General features: G+C 41.6%; 1 protein-coding gene across 12 annotated transcripts in view; it reads right to left on the minus strand.

The window, feature by feature from the left end:
- LOC132817175 (DNA-binding protein SATB2-like) overlaps positions 1-19855 on the minus strand; it is a 171927-nt gene that overhangs the window by 103982 nt on the left and 48090 nt on the right. For 10 of the 12 annotated variants that reach the window (XM_060827423.1, XM_060827413.1, XM_060827416.1 and 7 more), the window contains exons 6-8: positions 8823-8925; positions 6164-6217; positions 3853-4319 (exon numbers count right to left, since the gene is read on the minus strand). In XM_060827423.1, the coding sequence (XP_060683406.1) occupies positions 3853-4319; positions 6164-6217; positions 8823-8925 (624 nt within the window). The remainder of the gene's footprint in view (positions 1-3852; positions 4320-6163; positions 6218-8822; positions 8926-19855) is intronic. The other 2 variants (XM_060827421.1, XM_060827418.1) reach the window with 1 other exon arrangement.

Here is a 19855-nt window from a genome sequence, read left to right on the forward strand (position 1 = left end):
AAGTACAGAATTATTGTGGAATTCTGAGGCGCAGAGCGATCTAGGTGAGCTAGTGTATGAGTTACAAAACAGTAGGATACAGGTCCAGCATGTTCAAGAACGAGAAGAATATGAGGACTGCAGATGTTGGAGAGTCAGAATCAAGAAATATGGCACTGAACAAAGCACAACAGCTCAGGCAGCATCTGAGGAGGGTCCTGATGAAAGGCTAATGACTGAAATGTTAACTCTCCTGCTCTTCTGATGCTGCCTGACCTGCTGTGCTTTTTCCAGCACCACACTTTTCGATGCAGCATGTTCAGTAAGGCTAATAGAGTCAGTTCTTCTATAAAGCAATGGTTGCATTCTTCACGCTTTAGAAACAACACTTACAGTGTTGGCAGTGCTGTAATCATGTTACAGCCAACACACGTTTTAAAAGTTCATGCTGTAGAAACAGTGTTCCCCATTTATCAATTGCGTGACAGCAAACTCGTGTTGACAAAACATGCATTACAGAACAACCTGTACTTTCCTTTATGAGAAGAGGAATTTAACATCAAAGTAAGGAATGATGCTTCAGTTATACAGGGCACTGGTGTAACCATACCTTGAATGGTCTGTGCAGTTTTGGACTCCTTATTTAAGAACATGAATGTGTTAGAGCTGGTACAGAAGAGGTTTCTAGCTTGATACCTGGAATAAGCATAGTTTTCTTATGTGAACAGTTTGGAACAAGTTAGGCTGTTTCCATTGGAGTTAGATGATGGAGGGGTTTGGGGGAATCAAGCTTGATTGAAATGTGTAAGATCTTGAATGATCTTAACCAGGCGGATGTGGAAAGCATCGCCATAATGAGAGGGCATGCTTTTAAAACTAAGGGTCAGCCTTTCAGGACATGGAAGAGGAGACTTCTATTTCTCTGAGGGTTGTGCAACTTTAGAACTCTTTGCCTCAGAAGTTGGTGAAAGCAGGATCATTTAACATTTTTAACGCAGAGGTCTCTCTCGTTAGGCAGGGAATTGGGAGTAGATGGGAATGAGGAATTTGAAACACAGATGGATTTCATGCATGATGTCATTGAATATCGGAAAAGACTTGAAGGGCTGAATGGACTACTACTGCTCCTGGTGGTCATAACACCAGCTCATGCAACACTTTAGGGCAACAGCCTGATGATTTTATGAACACTTAAGTCGAAATATGTACAAAAAGAAGTTGAAGTTCACTCGCATCGTGATGAATGTTGTTATTTAATAATGTGCTGATGGAGAAAATCCTCTTTAAACCAGAAGCATTTAGTAATAAAACATAAGGATTGCTCAGGATCTACTTTTACTGGAGTCATGAAACCAGGTTAGGAAGAAGATGAAATTGGAAAGTAAATTAGGAAGTAGGTTATTAATGGACAACTGGTGAGATTATAACAAAGCTTTAGTTGTATAACTAACTGCAAATCCAAAATCCACACAAGAGTTAATGACATTAGATCTTCCCTATTCATTATCTACAGATAGGCCTATCAGTTAAAGGAGACTATCCTTTCAACTACACACATATAGAGTTGTGCTTTAGATTTAGTTATCTATTTTTGTTTCTATAAAAAGGTGGACAGATATTCTCAGCAAATCTGTAGTCTTTTTCTAAAACAGGCTACTCATCAGTTCATTGACAATCCCAGTGAAAACTCTATTGCAGAGCCGATTTAGATATTAGACCCATAAGTAAACACAATTATCGAAAGGCATCAAGAATAAATAACAATGAAATGAAACATGAGGCAATGGAAGCAATTCCCAAAAGAAAGGCACTGAAATAAAGCTTGGTTCAATGGACAAAGAGATCTTAAATTGGAGGATGGTAGGGAGTTGGTAACATATGTATTAGGATGTACTGTATCCCACCATTACTGAGCATAATTAGAAACATGTCCCTTAAAATAGCTGCAACCTACTCTTAACCATCTTGCCTGAGGGAGGTGATGGATGGGAGGTAGGGAAGAGATCTTTTGAGCCCATTTATCTCTATATTTGAACTTGATCCTATTTCTAAGAAGGAGACACGCTGGTGTCGCATTCTCACATTTGCATTTCGCCTGAGGAGCTTGCCTTTACAGTCACTGGACTCTAATTTTATACCAAGTCTTACTGACAGTAAAGACAGGGCCAGATCCCAGTTCTTTCATGACTCCCTTATCCCATTGATAGAATCAGATCTGTGCTTCTCGGTTTGCAAAGGCATTCAGATTCAAGAGACAAACTGCAGATGATAGAGAATAATTGGATATCATCCTGTCGAATTTAGTTATTTAATGTGAATTTACCAATATATTCGTATGAATTGAGGATTGGTTAACACATAGAGGACAGGGAGTCAAGATTAATATTTTTTCTCCAAGCTGGAAAGATGTAACTAATGGAGTGCCACAAGGATCAGTCCTAGGACCTCACTTATTTACTATATATTAATGACTTGGAGGAGGAGGCAGACCGTAATGTATCCAGATTTGCTGACAACGCATAAATAAGTGGGAGAGCATGTTGTGGATGAGGACACCAGGAATATGCAAAGGGATAGAGATAGAATGAGGGGCAAAAGCATGGCAAATGAAGTTTGATATCAATGTGTAGGGTCATGCTTGAAAGAAGATTGAAAGAAGAACAAACTATTACTTAAATGGAGCAAGACAAGGCGCAGCACAGAGGGAGCTGGGTTTTCTTGAGCATGAACCAAAAGGTTAGCACGCGAATGCAGCCAGGAATTAAGAAGGCAAATGGAAATTTGACTCTTCTTGCTACGGAGTTAAAAGTCTAAAAATAGGGCAGTCTTGTTACAACTTGCACAGGGTGTTGGTGAGGCAGGAGTATGCATGCATATGCTGCGTATAGTTTTGATCCCCGTATTTAAGGAAAAGGATCTACTGGCATTGGAGGCTGTTCAAGAGAGATTCACTCAGCTGATTCCTGCGATGAAGGGTTGACTTATCGAGTGCAGCTGAACCAGTTAGGTCTTTAGGTGTAGAAGAATAGGCTGTTCGTACTGAAACATTGAAGAATCTGAGGGACTTCACAGAGTAGGTGCTGAGAAGATGTTTCCAATGGTCAGGAAGCCTCGAACTAAAGCACATGGTTACAGAATAAGAAGACACTTAGAACTCAGATAAGAGTGAATCTCTTCTCCCAGAGAGTAGTGAATCTCTGGAATTCAGTACCCTAGTGTTATGGAGGATAGATCACTGAAAGTATTTAAAGAGGAGATCTTTGAAATATCAGGGAGTTGACGCAGAGCTGGCACAAAAGAGGAGTTGGCAGGGGAGGCCTGAGGGGCCAAATGGCCTACTCCTGCTCCTGTTTCTTATGTTCTTAAAGTACTTGCTGCTTTATTAAAAAGAATTTGTTTTTCTCTCAAGAAAGAGGTTTGCAAATAAGTCACTTGATCCTCCTGTGAGATTCTCTGTTTGTCCTGATGAATGCGGTATTAATGGAAACAAAAATTAGGATAAAGGCACTTCATCCAGTTTCACCCCTTTGGTTCCCCTTTCCTTCCAATTTCATGAGCTTTCAGCGTGCCACATGATTCTATGCGACTGTGAAAAATATGCAATTCCAATATTTGGGAGCCATGCTCCTCACAGGTGTTGTCTGCTTATACTGCATCACTTATTGTGGGGGAGCTCACAAATAATCAAATTCAACATTTGTTAGATTATTATGTTGGCAGGCAGAGTGTTTATGTAACTTTTACCGAGTGAGCTCATGCTGCCTGGCCTGTTCAGACTAATTTACTCAGCAGACACGATCGCTGTTCCCATGCGACTGACCCTTCCCTTATTCTTGTTTCTCCGGCAAAGGCAAAGAGGAAATAAACAAGCACCTGTGTACGATTGAAGGCAACTCGTGCAAACACAGCTTGTGACACGCTGGCTCTCTTTAGTTCATCTCGGACTTGCTGATAGATTTCTGGAGCGACCTCGACTGATGAGCTGGAGGGCTCCGAAGGTTTTACAGGCCTGGGGATAGGTGGGTGATTGAGGAACTGTTGGTTAATGGACTGGGGGTGCTGGTGCGCCAGTAATCTGCTGACAGCAATCTGCTGGTTGATCAGGTGGGCCATGGCGAGCTGCTGCCTCACCAACTGAGGGCTCAACTGCGGCGACAGTAGACTAGGACTCATGATCGGTTGTAACGCTGGCACTTGGCTTCGGATGGGAGGGCTGTGATGGAGCTGGCTGTGAGGAGGCTGCTCACTGCTCTTTGCTAGGTTTGCCAGTTGGTTGATGCTTGTCAGGTGGGACGGCCGTTGTCCTAGGACACAGTACTCGGCTAGATTTTCTCTTTCCACTAAAATAGAGAAACAGAAATGGGTCAACACAAAGTGATCTCAGTGACTATTATCAATAGCGTACAGAAAAGAAAGGATTTCAGTACCAGCCTAAACTATTTCTGAAAAAAAAGGCACTATTACTCTAAATAACTTTACCTGGAAGGTAAGTGTGAATAATCTGCTGCATCAAAGAGAGGGTCCAAACAAGTTTATTATTGTACTTATGGATATACACTTCAGAAATGAAAATGTTTCATAATATTCATTTTTACAGATTGGCGGTGTGACTCCTTGTACATTTAAATGGTCCAAATAAAATAAGTCACCCAAAGGTCTACTACCTCAATACGGTTGAAGTTATTACTTTTCAACTGTGTGAGGCCTGTGCTCCTCTATCAGGATCCTACAAGGAACATTTATCTTCATACCAATTGAGTTTGGAAGCCAGAGTGAAGGTAGATGTATATTTTTGCTTTTTCTTGCCTGTGGGAGGACACAAAGTGCATTCATTTCCTGTAATGGTTCCTTGCATATTTCCTCAAGGTGACAAGGTTAATAGTGTGTGTAAGGTGCTGACTGGCTGTGTATTTATATGTTATTGGCTGTAGTCATTTACGAAATGTGTAGAGAAAGGAAAGTTGTTGGGTTGCTCAGCTAGCAGGGCTGACACTTAAATTGCTGCAAGTTTTGAAGTAGAACACATATAAAAAACAGCATGAACCCATGAGCAGGGGTTTACAGTAGGGCCGTTACAAATATACAAAGGTGTTTACTTTGTGATCTATGTCTTTCTGAAAATGAAGGGTGAGAATGGAATCTAGACTGGCCAAAGGCAAAGCAATGCCCCTTTTATTAACCTAATTTTGTAATTATGTATGTGACTCCTCCATTTCTTTGACATCATAGAATCCCTATAGTGTGGCAGCAGGTCATTCAGCCCATTAAGTCCACACCAACCCTCCAAAAAGACCCACCCTATCTCGGTAATTCACATTTACCGTGGCTAATCCACCTAACCTCCACAATGCTAGATACTATGAGGAAATTACCATTACAGTCACGCAAGGGTGGAATTGAAGCCAAGTTCCTGGTGCTATGAAGTAGCAGTGTTAACTACTGTGCCACCATATTGTTCTTGCTTTTCTTAGCAAGCTTGCATTGGAGCTACCATGTCTTCAAGGAATGTCCGCTGGCAACCAGACCGGTGTGTGTGTGTGTGTGTGTGTGTGTATCTGCTTTATTCTCTCCACATTTTCAGAAATGAATGGGGAGTCAGTCCTGATGCCAATGCTACTAGACATAGTCTGCCTTTGTACAAACTAAAGGAGATATATATATATCTTGCTTGCATGTTGAAATTGATAAAATAAACAAGAGACATCGATATAGAAGGGTAAAAGCCGAGAGAAATTATTCATGGGCTTCAATCATTTTATGAATTTCTCTCCCATTTTACAATAAAAAATATGTTCACAAAAAAAAGGGGAATATTTTGCCTGGGAAAGCACTGTTGAGAACTCGGAGCACAATCACATAGAGGAGGTTCCAAAAGAAAACTGAGTTCAGAACTGCGTCCTAGAGCAGCAGTCGATGTCATAACCACAGCACTTCCCAAACCATGTGTCATTGGTCATGTTGCCATTTAGAATGATTGATTCAGAGCATGCAGTCAGTTGTAGCTGCTGTATAATAAGGATGAGTTAGTTAAATGTGGTGTTCATTAATGGTCCATACCTGTTACATCTTAAAAGCAATAGAAAAACAATTTGATGAGCAGACTTTTCTGCAGAGTAAATGGGTACTGATGAGGTCGTGGAGGGGGGGTTGTGGGTGTGGACAATGGGAGAAGGGAGCAGTATACCTTTGAATAGTCTGTTTGATTGAAACACTGAGGGAACCCAATCTTGTGATGATTCTGGGAGAGTAAAAGAGAAAGACGATAAATACTACAAATTAGTTTCTATTGAAAAATAAATCAAAGAACATTCTGCCTCTGTGATAGAGTTAGATGTCACAGTTCAAGTCTAATCCACTTATCATTGATAAGGCAAGATTACAAAAATATTCATTGTTTATCAAATATTGACAAGGTTTTCATAATAAATTCCTGAAGAGATGGCCATGGTAAAGACATTTGGTTTAGATGTGAAGCCATCACCAGTTTACATTATATAAATATTTCATGATATTAGTTATTATTAATACTTATTATTTGAGGTAAAAATAAATGAAGCACTTTTAATAGTTAATGAAAATGGAAAAAAGAGAAATATTGTTTATATCTGTGAAGGAACTAATATCGAGTAAATAAAAAATTAATAAAAAATCTGGGAGAAGCATTTCAAAATAGTGTCAGGAATCCACAGGAGTTGGTTTGAATTATTTACGTGATTTATTTTAAATCATTTCTGCAATAAATGACAATAATGTTTAAGTTAAAATTTGTCACATTCAAATTAGCTCACCACAGTAAAAAAAAATGAATTTAAATCATATTAATATTGTATCATTGCTGGGATTTTTTTGCTTTGAGGTTATCATTGCAGCTCATGTCTGTTCTATTGATTCCTAGTAATTCAATGTTGTCATTGAACAAGAGTCAAACATGTACAATAGCTTTGTGGTGCTGATGTGAAGGGATGTAGTGATTGAAACTGTTTCAAACTGCAGTCAGCAGGCATTCAATTCAATATTCTTCTTGTTCTGGTAAATCCCTTGATGTGAGGAAGGTAGTTGCCATGGAGGCCACGTGTGGCAAGAACCTGTGCATGAAACCTTTTAAAGTGGAGAGACATGCAGCTACCGCACATGGGATTCTGGCTAACTCAAACATTACCCCACTCTTACTGCCTGCCACAGACTGAAACGAAAGGATTTGGCATTTGATAATCAACCCTGCACTATCTGTGGCCATCAAGTTCTGGCTGAGGGGTTGGGCGTCCTCAAACCTGGAGCTTCCAGCTCAGAGATAGAAAGTAACTAGCCAAGGTACCATAAGACATCCTTCCAATCCACAATTAATATTAGCCAGAAGGCTCTCATTTATAGAGGCCATGGTATGTGTAGTACCAGTGAAGTTAGGGCATGTGGAAATTTGAGACAAAACCCTGAGAGATTTGGACCAAAACCTGGAAACCCTCTTGTAGCTGCTGAATATCAAGCAAAATACACTCTTCTTTTTACAGAAGTCAAGGCCTTTTGTTGCGTTTATCCGAAAAAGGAGACACTGTGGTGCTTGACATTGTCATTTTGTGGTCTGTTAAAAGGTGAACTACCAGAAAAGATTTAGGAGGCATTTTGCTTTTGTGGTCTGCTGAGCACATTCCCTGCTCGGTTGTGACCAAGGTGTTGAAGGTGTTCAGAGCTGCAGCAACTGCAGAAAAATATTGGGGTTTCATATCTCTGTCACAAAATAGCTCATTTTCACTACAAAATGAAAGTGAAATTGCACAGAGCAGAGGCCAGGAAAGTTGGTGATTTTTTGAAGGCGTGCCACTTCTGTCGGTTTCTGTTGATCCAATAATGTACCCAACAGCTCAAATTTAGGTCAAACAGAATACTGAAAATGTACCAAGGATCCTGTCTGAGTGACTGGACAGAGGAAGCCTTGTGAGTATTGGAAATGCCTGCACCTCATTGTGTAGTCCAGCATGAACTAGTCAACTTCTCGCCTTTTATACTGGTTATGTTGCAAAGAGCTACTTGTAAAGTGCAAATGGATGATATTCTTCTGAAGTGCTGTACCTGGTGGGAAGTCTGATGGTCTCATCATTGGCTATAGCAGTTTACAAAAGCTCTGATTATTAAACCATTACCTCAATACAACAGCTTTCACAGGGAACCTGATACATGACGTGTACGTGTCATTTTATGTATAATCGGTTGATAAAATAGTGTATATCAGTCATGTTCAACTGCAAAGATATCCATGTTTCACTCCTGCAGGCAATAATGTCATTAAAAACCCCAAAATTGCTTTATAGTACAGCAGACCTCACTGACTGAAGAAATCTGATTGTTAATGGGGATGATTTGAGCTTGAATAAAAATATCTTGGTGGTATATTGGAGCAAAGTGTGTAAACAGCAAAAGTATTAACAAAAAGAATTGAAAGCCTTAATGAAAAATCTTTGTAGCACAGCTGAATAGTAGCAACAATGGCACCTAGCCACAAGTCTAACTGCACTGTGGAGAGGTGACAAGATTAATAGAACAAAAATCTGGTCTGTCAACCACTTCCTTGTCATTAACTTTGTCAGAACCTACCTGCATTGGTCTTTTGTAGTTTAATTATTGAATTGAACCAAAAGCTCATGGAGAACACATGGGTTAAAAAGGAACTATTTCAATTGTCCATGTGACTCACATGGATATGTAAATAAACACAGCAAAATGTGACTAATTCTTGTGAATGAGGCCAACACTTGCATCACAGAATGAGCAGGTGGCATGTTTCTAAGTGCAATTCTGCTATTATTGAACACGAGAAAGAAAACTGCAGCTATATCAAATTGAATTACCTTTAATCTTTTTGTATTTTTTGTACCACCTTCCGAACTCCTGGCATTTGGCAGATGATACATTGGCATAATAAGTGCTGTTCACGATGGAGGAAATCATGCTCTGGTGCAGAAAGTAAAAAGAGGGCAAATTGCAAATTAGATAGAGCCCCAAAATAAATCAACAAATGAGTGCGAGACACAAAGGGATTAAAAAAAAACACCTGAGCACTCAGACTTAGTAGTGACAAGTCAAAATCTCAATAGGCAAGGAAAATCAATATCCAAATTGCTCTCATTTATTTGGGAAAAGGATCTCATCCACATATAGACTGGAGCCCTTTCAGCAGGAACATCCCCTATGTTTTTGTTACAAGCTCCTGCCTAGTTATGATTAATTACGGTGTTGGTACCAAGATTCTCTTATTTATTTTAATTACAAAATCCAATCTTAACAAATGATACTTGAGGAACATGTCATAACATAACGTGTAGTTTTTCTCTGACAGGTTCTGGCAAAACACTTGGAGACCTCTCTGAGAAGGTAATAATTGCTGTTTATGTTATCATATGGGGTTGGGAAGGGACGGGGTGGGGGTGGGGGGTGGGAGAACGTAATGATCTTCTTATCCTGACAAAATTGTAAACCTGCTCTTTACTGATGAGCTTACCACTTTATTGCACTGAGGACACAGAGGAACTGTTCTCCCACAGTGTCAATCAACCACAAACACATGCTGTGTGGGCTTGCCTTCTCCCCATCCCCAGTACACATACACTTGAAAATGCATAAGTGTTTTAACCTGTATAGCCTTGGGAAAATAAGTGAATTCGAAGCCCATCCCTCAACCAACCATCAAGCACTTTTCTGGGTACGCAATCAACCAGGATACATGTCTTGGAGACAGGCAGCTTTCAAGCTCAGCCCTTGTTAAAAATGTTGAGGGAGAGAATTGAAGGCTCTGTATATTACTACTGCTGACTCTTAATTACAAGCAGTTGTTTGAATAGCGGTGACATACATAAATTGAGTAAGTGATTCAGACAAATGCTGATTTTTCTTTTTTCTACAAGATGTTAGTTTGTGATACCAGTTCACAATATCTGAGTGAAACAGTGATCTATCTAATGGAATTCCTGAGCAATTTTTGTATCCGACCTCATTCACAATACACATCTTCCAGCCATTGCGTCAGTACTTTCAGAGATAGAATTTGAAGAAGTTAAATGTTCTAATCCAAAAATTTCTCTCATACACATGTGCTCTAAGGTTTGACTCAAGAACATTCAGCAGCAAATAGGATTAAATGACACTATTAAACATGTAATTACAGTTTTCTAAAATATTTGGCACGAAGGAAACTGCGCATTAAGTATATATGTGTTTATTTGTATGCAGAGCAGCTTGTTTTGTGTGTGTTTCTGTTTTGGTTTTGTGCGTATACCTTATGTTGAGGTGCTTGCATGTTTCATGTATGGGCTTCTGTAATAAATGTGGCACACAAAGATAACATCATGCGTGTTTCAATGTCTCTGTTTTGGCTGAATCTATGTGCACGTCTGTCTTTATGTCTGCACTTATCCATACACGTGTTTATGCTTCTGTGTCTATTTATGTTTTGTAGACAGTGAGATAGGCATTGTGTAAGTGAGTAGATCTTTCACAATAAATGCTTACACCCTCTACTGTTCAATTAGTAGCTGACCAGAAATGTGCTTCAGTTGCTCACAGACTGTGTACACTTAGTCCACCTCAGTTTGGGTGATATTGTGAGTGTGACAGTCAAGGAGTCACCCACATGATGGTAATTTAACTGAGCTAGTAAACTAGAGACCCAGACCAATTCTCTAGGGCACCATTTCAAATACCACCATGAAATACCAGCTGGTGGAATTTCAATTGAATTCCTTAAATCTGCAATATTGAAGCAGTAATGATGATCATGAAACTACCACCAACTGTCACAAAAACCCATCTGATTCACTTTAGTGAAGAAAATCTGCTGTCCTTACCAGGTCTGGTTCACAGGTGACTCCAGCCCCACAGCAATGTAGTTCACTCCTAACCACCCTGTGAAATGACAAACCACTCGGTTCAAAGACAGTTGGTGATGGGTAGTTAATATTGGACTTGCCAGTGAAACCCACATCACATGAAAGAATAAATCGGCCTATACAACCCTGGGTCAGCGAGCAAGGGAAATCGGACAAGCGCTCTCTCCTCTCGGCTGTTATCAAAGGATAGATAGTTGAACAACCGTTCAGGTCAAACCCACGGTCAGCTTGATATTCCCAGTGACCAAATAATCTAACCAATCACTATCCAGGCTCATGAATCATTACTGGTCACTTGGAATTGTGACAGACAATGCCCTGTAGAGAAAAAGGAATCAGAGAAAATTAGCGAGAGAAGGAGACATAAATAAATGCAATTGCATTCTGCCCTCTCTAACCACTACAAGCACAGAGAAGCAAGGCTCAAATCCTTTTAAATGGGTAAAAATAAAACACATTTCAGACCACCCAACTGATTAACAGTGGGTTGTCTGTAATTTCAGAGAGAAAGTTTTCTGTATGATTAATTCTTCATATTTTATTGCATGTTCAGTTGTAAAATTGTAGACACACAAATTACAGTCATGGGTAATTCCCTGCTTGATTTAGCCAATACTACACATAAAAATAGAAGCTGAAATCTGGCCTAATTGCACCCTCCTTTCCTCAAAAGGGGGTGGGTGTGGGGTAGATCAAATTTACCATACCACCTCAAAAATCAGCAATAGAATGTTCCAGAAGGTCTATAACAGAGGGATTATCCAAAATATTTGTTCACACCACGAAGAGCTTGGAGGTGTAGCCAGACAGACTACAGAAACAAACTTATTTGACATGCCTGAAATAAAAGTTCCCGCACTATCTAGTGGAGGGGGAAGAAGAAAGGGTCACTACTGTGAAAAAGCAGCACTCTCAGTGTCACTGTTTCCAAGCTTCTCTTTTTCACAGCTTTTTCTCCCACCTTCTGCTGTTTTGGAAAAGGTTAGCCCAGATCATCCAAAATCCAGACATTCAGAGATCAGGCTTAGCCTACTGGATTTGCTACAGAATCACTCAGAGGTCTTGAAGCACTGACTGTATGAGAATTGCTCAGGAAGTTAAGATCAACTCTGGGCAATGACCCAGTATCATGAACCTATCACAAACATCACCAACTTGGGATTAGTGTCAGAAGCTACACAGGGCTCTGAAATCACTCCTCAAAGGTTGCTACCCCATCACCAAGTCATGCTTTATTTACATGTGGAGCGTCCTTGAGACTGATCCAGTTCCCTCAGAGCCAACTCTCATAGTGAACAGGACCTCTGACACTCCTGTTAACACCTGTCATCCAGGGCTCCTAATTAGATCATCATGACAGTCACAACAGGCTCTGATTTATTTTCCTGAATAGTTACTCAGAAGCTGCAGAGAAATTAAAACCTGCTCTAACTCCTGGCTACCTACAGAATTGACCCTTCTCCCAACATCAACTGAACTAACACCCACAAACAGAGCTGCATCAAGACATTATTTTAACAAGCTACATCATGCAGTAGCATTTTCAAGAAAAAAGGATTCCCAAAAATACACAATCCACCGATTCCTCAGAAACAAACCCAAACAAGCAGACACAACGCAACAAAAACTATAGCCACATTACCTTACATCAAAGACATATCAGAAATGACTTCCAGACTACTCAGACCCCTTGGCATCATGATAGCCCACAAACCTACCAACATATTTAAACAGCAACTAGTGAACCTAAAGGATCCAATAGATACCACCAGCAAAACGAACGTCATTTACAAGATACCATGCAGGAACTGTGAAAAACACTATATAGGACAAACTAGCAGGAAACGTGCCACCAGGATACATGAACACCAACTGGCCACCAAAAGACACGATCCACTATCAATAGTTTCTATACATACAGACAAAGAAGGACACCACTCTGACTGGGACAACACACACATCCTAGGACAGGAGAAACAAAGACATGCACGAGAATTCTTAGAGGCGTGGCATTCTAACCAGACCTCCATCAATAAACACATCAATTTAGATTGTACCTACCTTCCCTTGGGAAAAAAGAACTAGAAATGACATCACCCACCCTCAGAAACCCAGACCTATAAATGGAGATGCGGGACATACCCAAGCTTCACCGGAGCCTCTCACTGATGATGTTGCCTAGTCATGGAGACAAAACATCTGAAAACAAACCTTCCAGCTCGGCGAGCTAACTTACATCCATATGAATAACCTGTGCTACAAATCTTCTCAAAAATTTGTCCCAATCCTTCTCTGTCTGACACATGACATCTATTCAAAAGTGTGGTGCTGGAAAAGCACAGCAGGTCAGGCAGCATTTGAGGAGCAGGAAAATCGAAGTTTCGGGCATGAGCCCTTCATCAGGAATTCCTCATTCCTGATGAAAGGCTTATGCCCGGGATGTCGATTCTCCTGCTCCTCCAATGCTGCCTGACCTCCTGTGTTTTTCCAGCACCACACACTTGACTCTGATCTCCAGCATCTGCAGTCATCACTTTCTCCCACATGACATCTATTGCCCCTTGGACCACCCCACCTTACAACCAACCACTCTCCTGACAGCTGACCTACCAAATAACCTGAGCTCCTCCCAATATCTAACTGCACCATCCAACTCCTGACTGCATATCCTGACCCATAAGCCCCAGGGCTGTTGACCCATCTTCTCCTGTCATCCAGTACATCCCTGTACATCAACTTGCCACCTTCTCCCCCACCTCACCAACATACCTGCCACCCCATCATCTCAGCAACTGATCACTCTAACATCCCACCTCATTATCTACCTGGGACCTACCTCTTTACTCACTACCTCTCCAATATAGCACTGTCAACAAAGCGGAGGAGGATTCAACTAAAATCTACATTGAATTTCAACATCAATGTTACTGACTGCAGGTCACAGCTTAAACAATGGAATCGTTAACTAAGCATAAGTGTGTATTAGAACATAGAACATAGAATAATACAGCACAGAACAGGCCCTTCGGCCCACGATGTTGTGCCGAACATCTATCCTAGATTAAGCACCCATCCATGTACCTATCCAATTGCCGCTTAAAGGTCGTCAATTGTTTCTTGCCTCTGGGTGTCAGACCTCAGCTTACTCCACCAATCATAGCAGTTTAAGAAAGTTATTACTGCTGAAAAAGAAAGAGACATGCACTCAACAGGACAGATACAAGAATGCCAATTTTCAACAGGAGTAACTTTATATACTGCATGAGAAAAGAGTGCGAATTGATTGGCAGTTCACTCTATTTGATCATGGTGGCTCCATGGAAAATGCAGCATCAATTGTTCACCATGCGTATGGATCTGTCCCAATGAGGGCAAGACAGAAAAGAACACTTCTTCCAGTGATATTCACTGTGTCTGTACTACCAAGCCAATGTATGTCATTTTTCTCTACGTTCACCCCAGAGTGTTTCCATATATTCAACAATAAGAACGGAAAACCTTATGTTTGCGACTCATGGGTGAGCATTCATGTTTTATCTTTGAGAAACCAAAGCTAAGTGTCTCCAATGTTTATCTTTATCTGTGTGTCGTCAATATTAAAAGTCCTGAATGGCACTAGTTCCTGGTTAACAGTGACACTGACTTCATGCAGGCTGCCTTAGCAAGTGGCGAAAGGTGAACCCAAATGAACATTTTGGGTCAATGCCCTGATGGATGCTGCCTGATCTGTCACGTGTTTCCAACATTTTCTCTTTTATTTTCAATTTCCAGAAAATCCAGAGTTTTGCTTTTGATTTAATATTATCCATTGCCTAGTCTCACTCTAATATAATATTTGGTTGGTTTGCTACTGTTTTGGTGGTCTGTCACAAGAGGAAAAGACACAATTCATAATCTAACAAGGACTAGCTTCAGGGAAAAAAAATCAACTTTTTTTCTTTTGCTTAAAGATTGAAAGAATCTGAAGGGCATTGCGTGACAAGTAATTAAGTGAAGCATTACAATATACTCATTGTGAGGCTGAATAGCCAAGTATTTTGCCAAACAAAGTTGCTTTAAAATATGATTGCAAAATATGTTGGTATAACCTTATGCCAATTGCTAGATTGTGTCCACCAGAGGGGTGTTTTACTAGCACCTGCCTCAGCTTGGTCTGCACAGACAAACAGCCTGATTGTACTCACAGAAACATTCAATGTCACAGACTCCTCTATCATTAACCATAGTGCATCCTGACTCAATGGGACAGACTCACCAGAGGTACCAACATGGTATACAGTCAGCAGAGAGTTGGACTGAAAGTCCCCAACATTGTCTCCAGACTCCATGACATCTCATAGCATCAGGTCAAACTCAGGTTTGCTGAAAATCTGCTGATTTTTGCCCATCCTGCACTCTGCCTCCCCTCACCTCTTGGCCAATAAGTCAGTGTTCCTTCACACTGGATGCCATTTAAAATGAATGCTAACAACAGCAGGCTTGGAGTCAGTAATCTGGCTGGGGGGGGTTCAATGACCATCACAATGAGTGGCTCATCAGGGTGGGTGCAGACTGAGCTGTTTGACTGGTGAGAACAGTCTGCCAGACTGAGCCTCCTCCAGCCAATGAGCCAGGTTCCATGAGGAGTATCAGGAAACATGGCCGGGAGCAACACTGAGTGTATGGAAACTGAGGTTAGAATCCAATAAAGACACAAACAGAGGAGTGAATGCATGTCAAACAGTAGAAGCAGCAAGCAAAACACAGAGCCTTGCAGTCCCACAATGAACAAATCTGACAAAAGTCCTGTGAGCTTGTTATACTCAGTTGTGAATGGTAATGGTCAATTCAATAAATTACTGGAAAAGGGCATTTGTCAAACATGTAGTACAAAAGAAATGGCAGAAGAATTTCAACCAGGTGTGTCAAGTGGATGATCTACCTCAGTCTCCTCCTTAGATCCCCAACTCCATGGATGCTAGCCTTCAGTCAATTTCATTCACTCCATGTGATATTAAGAAATGGCTTATGGGCTGGACACCGCAAATGCTATGGGTTCTGACAACATCCTGGCTGTATTACTAGAAAGTCTTGTGTTCCAGAACTAGCCATTCCTCTAGCCAAGCTACACCAGAACAGTTACAGCTATTGACATCTGCCCAGCAACATGGAAAACTGCCCAGGTATGTCCTGTTTGCTAAAAGCAGAATATATCCGAACATACCAATTACTGCCTCAGTCTCAGAACACCTCTGCATGAGTTCCTCAGGTTAGTGTCCTCAGGCCAACCATCTTCAGCTGCTTCATCAATGAATTTCCCTCTACCATAAGGTCAGAAGTGGGGATGTTCGCTGATGATTGCAAAATACTCAGCACCATTTGTGACTCCTCAGATACCAAAGCAATCTATGTCCTAATGCAGCAAGACCTGAACGATATTGAGGCTTGTGCTGATAAGCAGCAAGTAGCATCTGCACCACACATATGCCAGGTAATGACCATTTCCAACAAGATAGAATCTAACCATCTCCCCTTGACACTCAATGTTTTTATCATCATTGAAACAACCACAATCAATGCTTTGGTGATTACTGTTTACCAGAAACTGAACTGGACCAGCTATGTAAATACCATGGCTTCAAGAAAAAGTCAGAAGCTGAGAATTCAGCAGAGAGTAACACACTTCCTGATCCCGAAAGCCTGTCCATCAAGAAGGCATAACTCAAGATTACAATGGAATACATCTTTCTTGCTTGGATGAGTGCAGCTCCAACACTCAAGTCCACTTGATTGGCACTCCAACTATCACCTTAAACATTCACTCCCTCCAGCACTGACACGCAGTAGCAACTGTCGTACCAGCTACAAGATGCACTGCAGCAACCCATCCAGGCTCCATGACAGCCCCTTCCAAACTCACAACATCTCACACCAACAATGGCAAAGGCAGCAGATTTATGGGAACACCACATGAAGGTTCCCCTTCAAGCCACACAACATTCTTTAGTTTTGCTGGGTCAAAATCCCAAAATTCCCTTCTGATCAGCACTGTGCATGTTCCCACACTCCAAAGGGTGCAGCGGTTCTTGAAGATACCACCACTTTCTCCAGGGCAATTAGGGATGAGCAGTAAATACTGGTTTAGCCACCAACATCCATAATACGGAAAGGACAATTTTTAAAAGGAATGGTATAACCTGGTAACGCACCTGGTCTAAGTTACTTCAATATCATTATTTTAATGCTGCTTCTAAACCGAGTCAAATAAATCTAAGCAGGACCCATATCCACTGAACAGAAAGTCTCAGCTTCACAGTTTTAGCTACACACTAAGAATGAAAGAATTAGTTGAAAGACTGAAGATGAAGTTAACATTTTCATGCGAGATGGAGGGAAATTCACATCTTGCAAATTCACTCTCTTGAGGGCAAAGCTTTGCTAAGCAGGCATTTGTATTTGGGCTCAGGCATGATCAGCCAACAGTGTTGTCTTGCGCACATGAGTTAACCTCCCAGCAGCCAATGTTGAGCTGCAGGAGCTGATGATTAACATAGAAAACAGAAACTAGGAGCAAGAGTAGGTCATTCTGCCTTTCGAGCCTGCTCCACCATTCAATATGATCATGGCCAATCAGTCAACTCAGAATCCTGTTTCCACTTTCACCCCATACTCTGCGATGCCGTTAACCCTCAGAATTATGTTTAATACCTTCTTGAAAACATTCAATGATGTCAATTGTTTTCCATAGCACCACTCTCTGGGTGAAGAGATTTCTCCTCATCTCAATCCTAACTGACCTACCTCAGAACTTTAGACTCTGACCCCTGGTTCCATACTCTCTGGTCCTCAGGAACATCCTTCCTGCATTTACCCTGACTAGTCCTGTTCAAATTTTATTCATTTCCATTAGATCCTTCCTCATTTTTCCAAACTCCCAGCAGACATAATTCTGACCAATCCAGTCCCTCTTCATACCTCAGTCCTGCCAACCCAGGAATCAATCTGGTTGTTGTTTGTTGCACTCCCTCCACAGCAAAATATCCTTCCTCACATTAGGCGACCAAAACTGCACACAATACTCCAGGTGTGGTCTCACCAAGACGCTGTATAATTGCAGCAAGACATCCCTGCTCCTGTACTCAAATCTATTCTCTATGGAGTTAAAACTCACACAATACCAGGTTATAGTTCAACAGGTTCATTTGGAATCACTAGCTTTCAAAGCACTGCTTCTTATCAGGTCAACCACCTGATGAAGGAGCAGCATTTCGAAAGCTAGTGCTTCCAAATAAACCCGTTGGACTATAACCCAGTGTTGAGTGATTTTTAACTTTGTCCACCCCAGTCCAACACCTGCACATCCAAGTCATGGCTATTCTCTATGAAGGCCAATATAGCACTTACCTTCATCGCCTGCTGCACCCACACACTGATCTTCAGCAATTGGTGACAAAGACACTCATGTCTCATTGCACCTCCTCCTTTCCCAATTGATCACCATTCAGGTAATAAACCGCCTTCCTGTTTTATGCTGCCAAAGTGGATAATCTCACAGTTATCCACATTACATTCCATCTGCCATGTGTTTGTCCATTCACTCAGTTTGTCCAGTTGACACTAAAGTATCTCTGCATTATCCGACCACCCGGCTTTGTATTGTTTGCAAACCTGTACATATTACATTTAGTTCCCTCATCAATTTGTGCCTGAGTGTCATCAGCCAATATTCCTGAGGGCATAGCAGTGACACTTATAATGTGCAGCTACAGCCCAAGCCACGTTAACTGTTACACAACTTAGTCAGCAGTCTTGGCCTAATGTCGGCAAGTCTGGGGCTGGCCCAGACTAGATTAGAATGGTGGCAAACTGCAGCAGCATCAAGTTAGTCAGGCTCAAAGTCTGAAAGCTGAGAAATATAGTCAGCGTGAAAGGGGTGATAAAATTCTGATGAAGAGATGGTAATCAAATTTTTTAAGTGGCAGGACTTCAAAGTAGCTGGACCCGCAACTGATCAAACTGACCTTTCTGATGATAAGGAACTACACGTGTGAGTTTGGAGAAGCTAATAAATGGCATTACCTACTTGTCCTTAACTGGAGTTAAATACCTTCCTCTGTTTTTAGTTTATTGGCTGGAGAGGTGCATTTCATTGTGCTGTGGGGGATAGGAGGGGATGCAATGCTAAGGGTACCTCCAGCATCCTGCCTCTGCCTTGATCCGGTCCATGGTGGAATTGCCTTCTCATCCTCCCACCACTGAAGGCCCATAAGTGGTCAGTGAATGCCCATTTAATGGGTTGGTAGTGACCCAGCAGCAAGATACATGATGCCTGAAACCGGAAAAGCAAAGCCTGTTGGGGCTGTAGTGGAGGGGGAGGGAGTGGGAAGGGGAGAGGAATTGCAGGTTGCCCTTTCTTCAAAAGCACCTAGAGGGCCTTATGGATAGCCACCACTGCCCTCCACAATCCTCGCCTCCCAATCTCCCTCTCACTATCACTCACCTTGGTGTGGCTGGTCCCTTGGGTAGGTACAGTACCAGCAGCATCCATCACTCCCCAGTGGTGCTGCTGTGAGCAAAGAAGCCAGCAAATCACAGCCAACAGGACGTAGAGCCCCAGGCAAAGGCCCGCCACTTCCCAGTGAGCTACATGATTGGCACTTAATGGAGCAAACTTTCCTAAACAGAGGCAAAGCAGGGCTTTCACTAGCTCTCCAGCCAGTGGGTGAGACTCTCGTCGCGTACATTGAAGTCACCCACTTAATTGAATTTTTCACACAATACTAAAATTCTGGCTGCACCTCGTGCCTGGTTAAAGTATTGTTTCTCTTTCAGATTAAAGCATTGCCATTTATAGTTGTAGGTCCTCAAGCCGGGGCACACTCCAGGAAATAGTGTAGAAGCAGTCGGTATTACCAACGTGTTACATTCTCAAGGTTCATCTTTTGTTTCTGCACTTATTCTATTATCGCCTCCTCCGGCCTTGCACCATCACCCCCCTTGTCAGTGAAGCACTGTGCCCT

The sequence above is a fragment of the Hemiscyllium ocellatum genome, chromosome 7, assembly GCF_020745735.1.
Source record: "Hemiscyllium ocellatum isolate sHemOce1 chromosome 7, sHemOce1.pat.X.cur, whole genome shotgun sequence".
Classification (NCBI taxonomy): Eukaryota; Metazoa; Chordata; class Chondrichthyes; order Orectolobiformes; family Hemiscylliidae; genus Hemiscyllium; species Hemiscyllium ocellatum.